General features: G+C 39.6%; 1 protein-coding gene across 1 annotated transcript; it reads left to right on the plus strand.

The window, feature by feature from the left end:
• The first annotated feature begins 5,436 nt into the window (after positions 1-5,436).
• LOC131963106 (frizzled-7-A-like) lies at positions 5,437-9,401 on the plus strand. The gene is made up of 2 exons (XM_059328248.1): positions 5,437-5,609; positions 5,871-9,401. The coding sequence occupies exon 2, from the start codon at positions 5,884-5,886 to the stop codon at positions 7,534-7,536; it is 1,653 nt and encodes a 550-aa protein (XP_059184231.1). The 5' UTR covers positions 5,437-5,609; positions 5,871-5,883; the 3' UTR covers positions 7,537-9,401.
• The last annotated feature ends 2,986 nt before the right edge of the window (positions 9,402-12,387 follow it).

The raw sequence follows: 12,387 nt of genomic DNA on the forward strand, positions 1-12,387 counted from the left end.
AAAAACTAACTAAACTCTCGAGGGGAAAACTATTAAATAATAACACCTACAAACTAAAAGCGCTCCAAAAGGGAGGAACAAAACCTGATAGGAAAAATAAAAGATTCTACAAGAACACTATGAAAAACTGGATCAGGACTAAAGGGGGAAAAATAATAAAGAACACAAAATCACTCCAAAAGCAGGAAAAACAAAACGGCTGACTCAAATATTATGAAACTAAGAACTGCGCTTAACTAATAAATTACAAAGAAAAATCACTCTTGCGAGGAATCCAAAAGGGCGAAAAAACAAGACAAGCTGTGGCAAGAAGGTAAGAAGAAGATAACTGGCTGGTATGGTGACAGGGTTTAACACACTGGACCAAGACAAGGGAAAACCAGACTATTGGAACACATGGAGGGAAGGAAGCACCAGGTGAACACAATCTGTAATTAAGGGAGACAATCAGACAGATGACACACGGGGAAGGACAAGTGACCTAAAACAAGAGGAGAGTTACTATTTCAAAATAAAACAGGAAATAACAAGACCAGAACACAAAATAAAACACCACCTCACGGCGGTGTGTCAATTGGTCAGTCAGTTGATTGGTCAATCAGTTGGTTGGTCCATTGATTGGGTCCATTCATGGATCAATTGTCTGGTCCATCGGTTGTTCAACAAAAGGTGGTTGTTTTGAGTCTCCTTGTTGTCATTTTGAGTCCTTTCCTGCGATGTGCGACTAGCAGTTCTACAGGGCCACTCTGTTGGTTGGTTGATTGGTCAATCAGTCAATTAGTCTGTTGGTCGGCGGTGGATCAGTCGATCAGTTTGTCTGTTGGTTGGTCTATTGGAGTAGTCGGTCGCCTGTTGGTCAGACAAGTGACCGACTGTTGTTTATTTGGTTGGTCTGAAAAAACCCTGCTGGTCCTTTTTCAGCTGTGACCGGCATCTACACATCTATTGGTCAGTCGGTCACTGGTGGATTGGTCGATCAGTTTTTCTGTCCGTTGATCCATACACCCTGGTGGCCATCTTGCATCTTCGTTGTCATTTTGTGTCTTTGTGGTCGATTTTTGCCTCTCTTGCTGGTCGTTTCCCATCAAACATTAAGACATATAATGACTGTTGTTGGAACATCAGATAAAGACATCCCATGATCAGTCAAGGCTGATATTTAGCACCAGGGTGAGACGTTGTGCGTGTGGACACATAAAGTGGGCAGTCCGAGGCTTAGAGTCTAAGAATCGGGCTTGTGACTGGAGAATCACCGGTTCGAATCCCGGTCAAGGACTGAAGTGCCCTTGAGCAAGGCACCTAACCCCCCTGCACAGCTCCCCGGGCACAGTAATGTGCTGCTCACTGCTCCTTGCATGGTGTGTTCATTGGTGTGTAAAAAAGGATGGGTTAAATGCAGAGGTTGAATTTCCCAATTGTGGGATTAATAAAGTAATCTTCTTCTTCTAAATGCATGCAGCTACTGCAAATATTGGCTTGTTTCTTCCTTTTTTGATTTCCAAGACTACCTTTGATTCCTTTTCTCCTGTTTAATTCCTTTCCCCTCCCCTCTCTACTGTTTATGTTCATAGAAGGGGAACGTATAGACATAAAAGAGGTAAACAGTAGAAGAAGAGTAGATGGAGGGAACAGTAACAGATGGGTACTATTTGAGGCCTTTTATTTTGGAGAGCTGTGACCTAAAAAGGCGTCGTGGAGTTGGCTGTGTTTTGATTAATGCCACTGTGTGTTTATACTTCCCTTCTCTTCTCTCAGCTCTGAGGAACGATGGAAACTCGTCCGTCAAATAAATAACGGAGAGATTCAGTCTGTGAAAAAGTGTTGGAATGAAACTCACAGACAACAATTTAATGATCATAAAAATGACACAAATACAACAAACACTTTTTAGAGGATTGCCTAGTCGTCCTGACCCTCCTCTGACCTCCTCAGGGTGTGGTGGATCTGGTCCTGGATCAGATTAATATTCTGATAAAATGTCCCACAGGAGAAAGAGAATTATGAACACAAACTATCTGAGTCCACGAACCCCACCCATCTACAGAAATACCAAAAATACCAGAAATATGAGCCATGGCTGTGGTTGGCCTTTGATTGGTTGTTTTGTGTCTGTTTGTGGTTGTTTTGTGTCGCTATGTTGTTGTTTTGTGTCTCTTTGTAGTTTTGTGTCGCTTTGGTGTTGTTTTGTGACTGTCTGTGGTTGTTTTGTGTCTGTTTGTGGTTGTTTTGTGTCTGTTTGTGGTTGTTTTGTGTCACTTTGTAGTTATTTTTTGTCTGTTTGTGGTTGTTTTGTGTCTCTTTGTAGTTGTTTTGTGTCACTATGTTGTTTTGTGTCTCTGTAGTTGTTTTGTATCTGTCTGTAGTTGTTTTGTGTCTGTTTGTGGTTGTTTTGTGTCTGTTTGTGGTTGTTTTGTGTCTGTTTGTGGTTGCTTTGCGTCTGTCTGTGGTTGTTTTGTGTCTGTTTGTGGTTGTTTTGGGTTTGTTTGTGGTTATTTTGTGTCTTTGTGGTTGTTATGTGTCTGTTTGTGGTTGTTGTCTGTCTCTTCGTTGTTGTTTTGCATCTCTGTTTGTGGTTGTTTTGCGTCACTATGTTGTTGTTTCTTTGTAGTTGTTTGGTGTCTGTCTGTGGTTGTTTTGTATCTGTTTGTGGTTGTTTTGGGTCTCTTTGTGGTTATTTTGCATCTGTTTGCATTTTGTGTGTCTATTTGTGGTTGTGTTGTCGCCCTGTTGTTGTTTTGTGTCTGTCTGTGATTGTTTTGTGTCTGTCTGTTGTTGTTTTGTGTCTGTGGTCATTTATTTAGCTGTTTGTGGTGATTTTCCATTTATCGTGGTGGTTTCGCTTCTCTGTATCTCTTTGTGTAGTGGTAACATTTATAACTGAAACATGTGGGCACAAAACTTTGTCAATATGGGCTGTCTGAACAACCAATCAGAAAGCTTCTGTTTACACCAAAACATTCCCAAAAATAAAAGCTCAATGAATCTTGTATCGGCAACTTTAATTAATTAATTCAACTCTGATATTAGAAAAAGGACCACATCCCCACTCTTCTTCTTTTTCTATTTCATGTCAGAAGGGTTTTTAAAAATAGATCAGAGCCTGTGCCCCCCCTCTTTCAATCCACAGAGAGGAAAAGCAGCAGCAACCTGCAGAGGCTGGAGTCTTTAAATCATCATGAGACAGAAGGACCAGTTTTTTTATATGACCACAAATCAAATCATTCAATCTAATGTGTAATGAAATAATTTTTTAGATTTTTATGTTTAACACTGTTAGTTTGAGGCTTCTGAGAAGAGGATAACAGATGAGTGTGCAGCTCCACGAGACGCTCACACAGAAATGTGACTGTGAAGAAATGTGTTTAAATGTTGAGACAGATGAACGGAGTTTGTGCTGCAGCACCATGAGTCACTTCAGAGCTCCGTCCGATGTTTACGATGAGTCAGGTGGACTCATCCTCATCAAATACCTCTCCAGCTCAGTCATGTGATCATATACATGTATTCTTATCAGCAGGTCAGTGAAAAGGAGGCAGAGGAGGAGTAGGAGCGAATAAAAAAAACCCACCACTATCATGCTGCTGTCTCTTTGTGGTGTATATTTTTTGTCTCTTTATTGGTTTTTATGTCTCTTTGTGGTTGTTTTTGTCTCTTTAATGGTTGTTGAGAAATGCATTGACCTTTAACCTTAAACCTTTAACATTAAATTACCTGACTCCAACAGTAAATCCTCTTCGCAATTCTCTGCGCCGATCGTTTGATGGGGAATGATAAGCAGGAGACGTCCCAGTTCTCAGTTTAACTAATTTTATTACAATACGTCAAGAAATGTGCAGTTACAGAGTCTCTGGGTTCAAACATCACTTCCCTGATTTACATGATTAAGGCGGATCAGTTCATGAAGTCTGGACCCCCCTTCTGTCCCTCGAACCCTTTTTTATAACCTAACAATGTTTTACTAATAATGTGGGTAGAACTCTCCAGAAGTTTTGTCCCTCTCGAACCGTTGATTCGTGAGTTTTAATCAATATTGTGGACACGTCATGTCACCAAGCAGAGAAGACCGTTATCTCTTCTGCTCAGCACACCACGTCCATGACCTGACCTGTTACCAAAACACTCAACACAACCTCCTGCCTTGTTATGATTTGCAGAGATATTAGTGGAGACACAGATTTTGCAATATCCACATATAATACATCTTTTTGTGATGATAGAATTTTACTAAGTTTAAGCAGATGGAATAAATGTATCTAGAGTAATCACAGTTTTAAAACAATATTAGCACATGATCATTGTATCAAAAGCATCTTACATGATTAATCTATAAATGCATGAAATGAGAGAGGGCTCACACACAGTTAGTGAATTACACAGGCACCGACAGTGACCGAGTCAATCCGATAGTGATCCCCATGCACAGAGGCAGAATAACAGATTGTTTCTAACATTTTTCTTATCAGCACATCATGTCCGTGACCTGACCTGTTAACAAAACTTTCAAAACACAAACTCCTGCCTTGATTGGACTTTCGGAGATATTATTGGAGACAAAGATTTAGCAACAAACAATAAAACATAACATATATCTTTTTGTGATAATAGAATTTGACTCTAAGTAGGGCAGAAGAAGTTTAAGCAGATGGAGTAAATGTATTATATAGTTTAAATATATTTAGAGTAATCTTAGTTCAAAAACAATATTAGTACATGATAATTGTAGCAAAGCAGCTTGCATGATTAATCTATAAATGCACAGAAAGGGCAAACACACACATATAGTAAATTACATACGCACAGATAGTTACCTATGTCAACAGAGACAGAATAACAGTAGGAGCAGACAAAAAAAAACTACCACAATCATGCTGCTGTCTCTTTGTGGTGTTTTTTTTTTTTTGTCTCTTTATTTGTTTTATGTCTCTTTGTTGTTGTTTTATGTCTTTATGGTCATTTTATGTCTCTTTGTGGTTGTTTTTGTCTGTTTTGTGTCCCAAACAGTGAATTTAAAGTTTTCAGTCAGAAAACAGAAAGTTGCCTTCATTTTCTATATATATATATATATATATATATATATATATATATATATTTTTTTTTTTACATATAATTCACTATAATTTAACATTCAAGACCATTAAGCAATTGAATAATAGGCTACTGTAAATATATGTATTACCTTTTTTATGGGATTTGCACTTCATATTAAAAAACAGGAAAAACACCACCATAATAAAGTACATTTCTTGTACTTCATGTAATGACTACTTTTTCCCCATTAAAGAAGAGAACTGCTGTCTCCTGCGCAACGCCCCGCCCCTTTCACCTCCACCGACCAATCAGCGGCGACTTAAGGAGAATCCAGCGCCTCTGATTGGAGCAGAGGTTTCAAGGCGCCCCCCTCCTGCGGTGCAGAGCGTGAGGGGGGCGCCTGGAAACTGTCCCGGTCCTGCAGACCTGACGGAGAGAAACAACTCCACGGAGCTTCATTAACGAGCAAACTTTTCCTCTTCTCTCTTCTGTAACGGCGCAGAAAGTGGCGCAGACTTTTTTTTCCATGCGGCGCAGTCCGGGACCGGGTTTTATGAAGACTTCACGAGCCTCGGATTAAAGTCAGAGGACGTGCACATGTTGCTTTTAAAAAATAACAAAAATGTGAATGAATCCAGCTCTCTGGACTGAGTCCCTGCATGTTTGTTTTGATAAAGGAGCATTGCATGAACGCGTTTTGTGCGCCAGCTGCAGGATTTAATAATAACAATAATAATACATTTAATTTATATAGCGCTTTTCTGGACACTCAAAGAGTAGTTGTTCTTGGGTCCTGCTGCTGCTGGAGCTTTTTTGGAAACTCCTTTTTTTCTCTCCTTCAGTGTGTCATCTGTCATGGCGGGAGGGAGCGGCTGGATAACGGGCTGCACGCTGGTCTTTGCGCTCCTCTTCCAGCTGTGCGCCGCTCAGTATGAGAAGGGGATTTCCATCCCGGAGCACGGCTTCTGCCAGACCATCTCCATCCCGCTGTGCACGGACATTGCCTACAACCAGACCATCATGCCCAACCTGCTGGGACACACCAATCAGGAGGACGCAGGACTGGAGGTGCACCAGTTCTACCCACTGGTTAAAGTCCAGTGTTCCGTGGACCTGAAGTTCTTCCTGTGCTCCATGTACGCGCCGGTGTGCACAGTTCTGGAGCAGGCCATACCGCCGTGCAGGTCGCTGTGTGAGCGTGCCCGGCAGGGCTGCGAAGCGCTCATGAATAAGTTTGGCTTCCAGTGGCCAGAGAGGCTGCGCTGCGAGAACTTCCCGGTCCACGGCGCCGGAGAGATCTGTGTGGGTCAGAACACCACAGACGGCCCCACGTCCAACCCCACGCCCAACCTCCCTGAGCTTGTGACTCCGCCGCCACCGCACGGCCGGGCCGACCAGCCCTTCTCTTGCCCGCTGCAGCTGAAGGCGCCACCCTTCCTCAACTACCACTTCCTGGGGGTGAAGGACTGCGGCGCCCCCTGTGAGACCTCCAAACCCAACGGACTTATGTATTTCCGCGAGGAGGAGTTGAAGTTCGGTCGGCTTTGGGTCGGCATCTGGTCCATCCTGTGCTGTGTGAGCACCCTCTTCACCGTGCTCACATACCTGGTGGACATGAGGCGGTTTCGATACCCAGAGCGGCCGATCATCTTCCTGTCCGGTTGCTACTTCATGGTGGCGGTGGCCTATGCCGCTGGCTTCCTGTTGGAGGACAAAGTGGTGTGTATCGACCATCAGCTGACCAGGGACAGCTACAAGATGGTGGCTCAGGGCACCAAGAAAGAAGGTTGCACCATCCTCTTCATGATCCTCTACTTCTTCGGCATGGCGAGCTCAATCTGGTGGGTGATTCTATCGCTCACCTGGTTCCTGTCTGCCGGGATGAAGTGGGGCCACGAGGCACTCGAGGCCAACTCGCAGTACTTCCATCTGGCGGCCTGGGCGGTGCCGGCGGTTAAAACCATCACTATCCTGGCCATGGGGCAGGTAGACGGCGACCTGCTCACTGGCGTCTGCTACGTTGGGATCTACAGCGTGGACGCCTTGCGCGGCTTCGTCCTGGCGCCACTGTTCGTCTACCTCTTCATCGGTACCTCCTTCCTGCTGGCGGGCTTCGTGTCGCTCTTCCGCATCCGCACCATCATGAAGCACGACGGTACCAAGACAGAGAAGCTGGAGAAGCTGATGGTGCGGATTGGCGTGTTCAGCGTGCTGTACACGGTGCCCGCCACCATCGTCATCGCCTGCTACTTCTACGAGCAGGCGTTCCGGCCGCAGTGGGAGAGGACGTGGCACCTGCAGACGTGCAAAAGATTCGCAGTGCCGTGTCCAGCTGGAAACTTTGCACCATTGACGCCTGACTTCACCGTGTTCATGATCAAGTACCTGATGACCATGATCGTAGGGATCACATCCGGGTTCTGGATCTGGTCTGGGAAGACGCTGCAGTCATGGCGCCGGTTTTATAAGAGACTGAGCAACAGCAACCAGGGAGAAACAACAGTGTAGAGGACGGCGGTGTTTACGGGGACATGCAGAAGACATGACTCCTGTTGCTCCTGGATCCTCTTTTCTATCAGACGAACACTTTTATATTATAAACTATTTTTGTACATTCTAACTGCAGTCACGCTGTGTCCTGCAATGTTGGACACTAACTGAAACAGGACTCTGAGTCTCCGGGAACAAACGTTGGACTGTAACTGCAACTGGAAGTTTCCTGGAAATCTAATTTGATACTAATTTAATCATCGATTAGTCTTACAGTTATTTGTCAATTACATGTTTAGAGTGTAAAATGTCAGTTTGCAGACAGAAGAAGATGAAAAACGTCTGACACCAGTTAACATTTGGCTTCTGTGTCCGGGAGGAAAAGTCTTGATTGGCGTTCTTTACCAGAACTCTAGTTTTACTTTTGTGTCTTTATTATGTTACCAAACAGAGACTGAAGCTTTGAGAGAAAAACATTCAAAATTGCAATTAAAAATGTGGTTAAAAGTGTTATTATGTAAAAAGTCCAAAACTTTTGCTCGCGAAAAAAAATGTTTGCGAATTAAGTTCGGTTTAGAAATCCAAGTTCTTTTTGCTAACGTAAAAGTTTTACTTAACTAAAATGTTTGTTTCCTGAGCTGTCACTTTGATCCAGACTGGCCAATAGTGATGTGTCTGTCAGCGTAAGCCCCGCCCACCAGATTCAGCTCAACAGAAAACAAATCTTTGTGATTCACAATTAAACACTTTTTAGTCACAAACTTATTTGACCCGTAACAAAATGTTTTTTGATTGCAGTGTTGATAGTTTTGCTCTGTTTGATTTAATTAACCCTTTGATGCACAACATATAAAACACCTTCTAATACACAACTTGAGTCAAAAATCTTTTTTTTTTTTTTTATTACAACAGATCATTATGTCCATTTTTCCTTTCATACTTTATGAAGAAAAATAGTTTTTGTATTATTACATCAAGTTTACACACATGGGTCAAAAACGACCTTGTGCATTAGAATCGTAGTGATACAAAAAGTGATACACTAAGTTAACAATTTGAGTATAATGTGTAACTATGTTTGTCTTATTTTGAAGGTTTAACTTTAAAAGAGTTGATAGAACCACCAGATTACATTGGAAAATCACATATTTTAACATTTGAGACTTATTAGAGCCACCAAATAATAATTTCCATTGGAAAAACACCAATTTAACAAAATAGGATAGTTAATGTGTTAAGTGTGTTCTTTGTTAGGTTTTAAATTGGTGAATTGGTGACAACATATGAACACCTTCTAATGCACAACATGGGTCTAAAATGACCTTGTGCATTAGAAGCGTAGTGGAAAAAAAGGGTTTTTATTCAAAAAGTAAGAAAAGAAAAAAAATGAGGATGTAAGGTGATCAAAAACAAGTTATTTGAGGAAAACCTGCAATACTGAATGATGTAATTAATTTATTGCAAAGATATAGACGATAAAAACGTAGTTTTCGGGTCACTTTAGACCCATGTTGTGCATCAAAGGGTTAACAAGACACAGAAGTAAGTAGTTTTATTCAGTTCTGATCTACAATGTGTTAATATTGGTGGGAAAATGATGATATCCACGTAAAAAAAGTGTTGAAATCTCTTCAAGACTGATTTAAACGTGGCATTTCTTTTAAGACTGCTCACTGAAACACGTTTGTAGATTCAGTGACTTTCTGTACATAACTTTATCTCTGAGTTTTTTTCAGTAATCTATAAGATAAAATGTGTTTTTGTTCCTTTTGACTGTTTTTGGCTTCTTCTTCTCTGTACTCCCCCAAAACAGCTCATGTATTTATGTGTTTTTTTAATGACTTGTACAGTTTTTCAGAATAAATGTGAAAGTTTTGGCCTCGGCTGCGAGATGAAATATTTCATGTGAAAGGAGTTCCAGAAGGCTGATTCCTGCTGAAATCGGATCCCTGTTTCTTCTTCTTCTCTTTGTCCCGGCTGTAGAAACTTTGGAGACCCTCCCTGAGCCTCAGAGCCTGAAACCAGAGCAGGTTGACCTCCTTACAGGGGAAGTACACAAAACACACAGTCTTTTTCAGCTCAGGACGAGTTTAGAAAGTGGGGAACAAGCAGAAAAGTTTGAAAAGTGTTGAGCAGCAGTGAACTCCGTAATGGTTTGTTTAGTGTTCAGATTCAGGATAGATCAGTAAAAAAGTATCTTAAGTACATGAACTGAGTAAAATGTGAACACAGAGACATGAAAGGTGCTTTTAGATTCAATTTGACTTCTTTGCGTACAGAAATCCTACAGAATCCAGAAAGCGCTGCAGAATTTGCTTGAACATTATGAGTTTTGGGCTACTTTGTCCATTTCTGAATCCTTTTCATCCTGCCTGTATACACCACTTAAAAAAATGTTTAAATGCCATGTTGGTATTTTTTTTTCAGCACAACCTCACCTATATGACCTGATAATAATTGATTTTTTATTCTGACTTACTGGATCAACATTTTGAACCAAAAAGAAACAAAGAAAAACCAACATAAATATGATCTTGTGATTATGTGTGATCCTGTCATCAACTCTGGTTTTTATTCTAGTGGGACTCTATTATATTTGTGTCTTGTGTGTTTAGCGTAACAATTCTGGTAATTTTGTATATTTTTTAGTCATTTTGTGTCTTTGTAAGTCATTCTGTGTGTTTTTTGTGTGACTTTTGTTGTGTCTATTTTAGTTATTTTGTGTTGTTGTGTCATTTTGTCTTCTAATTTTGTGACTTTTTGGTCATTTTGTCTTTTTGGTCATTTTGTGTCTTTTTATAGTCATTTTATGTCTTTTTTGTGTATTTTTTAGTCATTTTGTGTCTTTGTAAGTCATTTTGTGTCTTTTGTTGTGTGTTTTTTTAGTTATTTTGTGTCTTTTTTAGTCATTTTTTGTCTTCTGTGTTTTTTGTGGTCATTTTGTCTTCTCATTTTGTGACTTTTTGGTCGTTTTGTCTTTTTTTAGTCGTTTTATTGTATTTTTTGTAAGTTCTTTGTGAGTCATTTTGTGTCTTTTTTTGGTCTTTTTGTGTCTTTTTTAGTTAATTTCCATATTTTTTAGTCATTTTTTGTCTTCTGTGTATTTTTTTTGGTCATTTTGTCTTCTCATTTTGTGATTTTTTGATATTTGGCATTTTGTGTCTTTTTTTAGTCCTTTAGTCAACATAGAATGTGATTTTGAATCTTTTCTTTACTTCCAAAACACTATCACACTCAATAAATAATTTTAAATGTTACAAATGTGAACAAAGGTATCAAATATAACATATAAGAGGGTTCCATCCAGTTCTATTATTTTATACTAAATATATTTGAGCTTGTCTCCAGTTTCACTTGGTATATCATCATCAAACTGAAACTGGCCTCATGGAGTTTACAGCCAGAACTTTAGAGGTAAATTTACAGTAGGGCTCCACGCTGCTTTGTTTTCTAGTCTGGATGGAGTCAACAAGTTGATTTGGAGCTTTTGGAGACTCCAGAGGGTTAAAGTTTTCTTCAGTATCACAGTAATCCAGTGATAGTTATCTGTACAGTCATAGGTTCATTGCAACAGGAGCTGCTAAAAGCTAATTCTGCATACTCTTGATGGTGCATAATGGAATCATAGTCCCAGAAGTTAAGTTGTGTTTATCTTGCAAATGGAAAAATATTGATGTACATTTAAAGATGATTTACAGCTGTCATAAAAAATACTTACTGTCACCAGCAGGGGGAGCCACATCAACAGAAATACCTCTTTTAAATATATACTTCTGTTCTACTACTTACTACATTTCTCACATCACTATTTACATTTGCACAACAGTTAATGCATTCATCAAAACAATTAGTACAAACTGCAAAACCTAGTTGATAACCTGCAAAAGCGTGACCAAATAAAAGACATAAAATGACACAAAATGACTAAAAAAACACACAAAATGACCAAAAAAAGACACAAAATGACCAAGAAAAGACACAAAATGAGAAGACACAATGACCACAAAAAACACAGAAGACACAAAATTACTAAAAAAGGCACAAAATGACTTACAAAGACACAAAATGACAAAAAAAAAGACACAAAATTACTTAAAAAAGACACAAAAGACCAAAAAAAGTCACGGAATGAGAAGACAAAATGACCAAACAAACCCCACAGAAGACACAAAATTACTAAAAAGACAGAAAATGACCAAAAAAAGACACAAAATGAATTACAAAGACACAAAATGACTAAAAAAGACACAAAATGACCAAGACACAAATAAAATCGAATCCCACTAGAATAAAAACCAGAGTTGATGACAGGATCACACACAATCACAAGATCACATTTATGTTGGTTTTTCTTTGTTTCTTTTTGGTTCAAAATGTTGATCCAGTAAGTCAGAATAAAAAAATAAATTATTATTAGGTCATATAGGTGAAAAAAATATACCAATATGGCATTTAAATATTTTTTAAGTGGTGAATACAGGCAGGATGGAAAGGATTAAAAAATGGACAAAATAGTCCAAAACTCCATGGAGTTAAATTTTGGGGTCATTTTGTGTCCTTTTGTGTCTTTTTTTTGTCTTTTTGTGTCTTTTTTTTGTCATTTTGTGTCTTTTGTGTCTTTTTTTAGTCATTTTGTGTCTTTTTTTGGGATGTGTCATGAACATTAATGAAACCTTGAAGTAACATTAATGCTCATGATACATGTCATGTCATGTTTCTGACAGGCTTGTGTGGCTCTTATGTAGACACCTTCAAAATAAAGTGTTACCATATCTTACTTGAGTCACAAAGACATGTTCAAAAAATTGCCCAAGTCATTTATTTCTCTTAAGTTACAAAATATACACACAGTGTTATGACTGTGCCTTA

Source organism: Centropristis striata, chromosome 24 (assembly GCF_030273125.1).
Source record: "Centropristis striata isolate RG_2023a ecotype Rhode Island chromosome 24, C.striata_1.0, whole genome shotgun sequence".
Taxonomy (NCBI): Eukaryota; Metazoa; Chordata; class Actinopteri; order Perciformes; family Serranidae; genus Centropristis; species Centropristis striata.

Excerpts from the sequence above, each read along its gene's own strand:
- LOC131963106 (XM_059328248.1), top strand. The coding sequence starts at position 5,884 with ATGGCGGGAGGGAGCGGCTGGATAACGGGCTGCACGCTGGTCTTTGCG.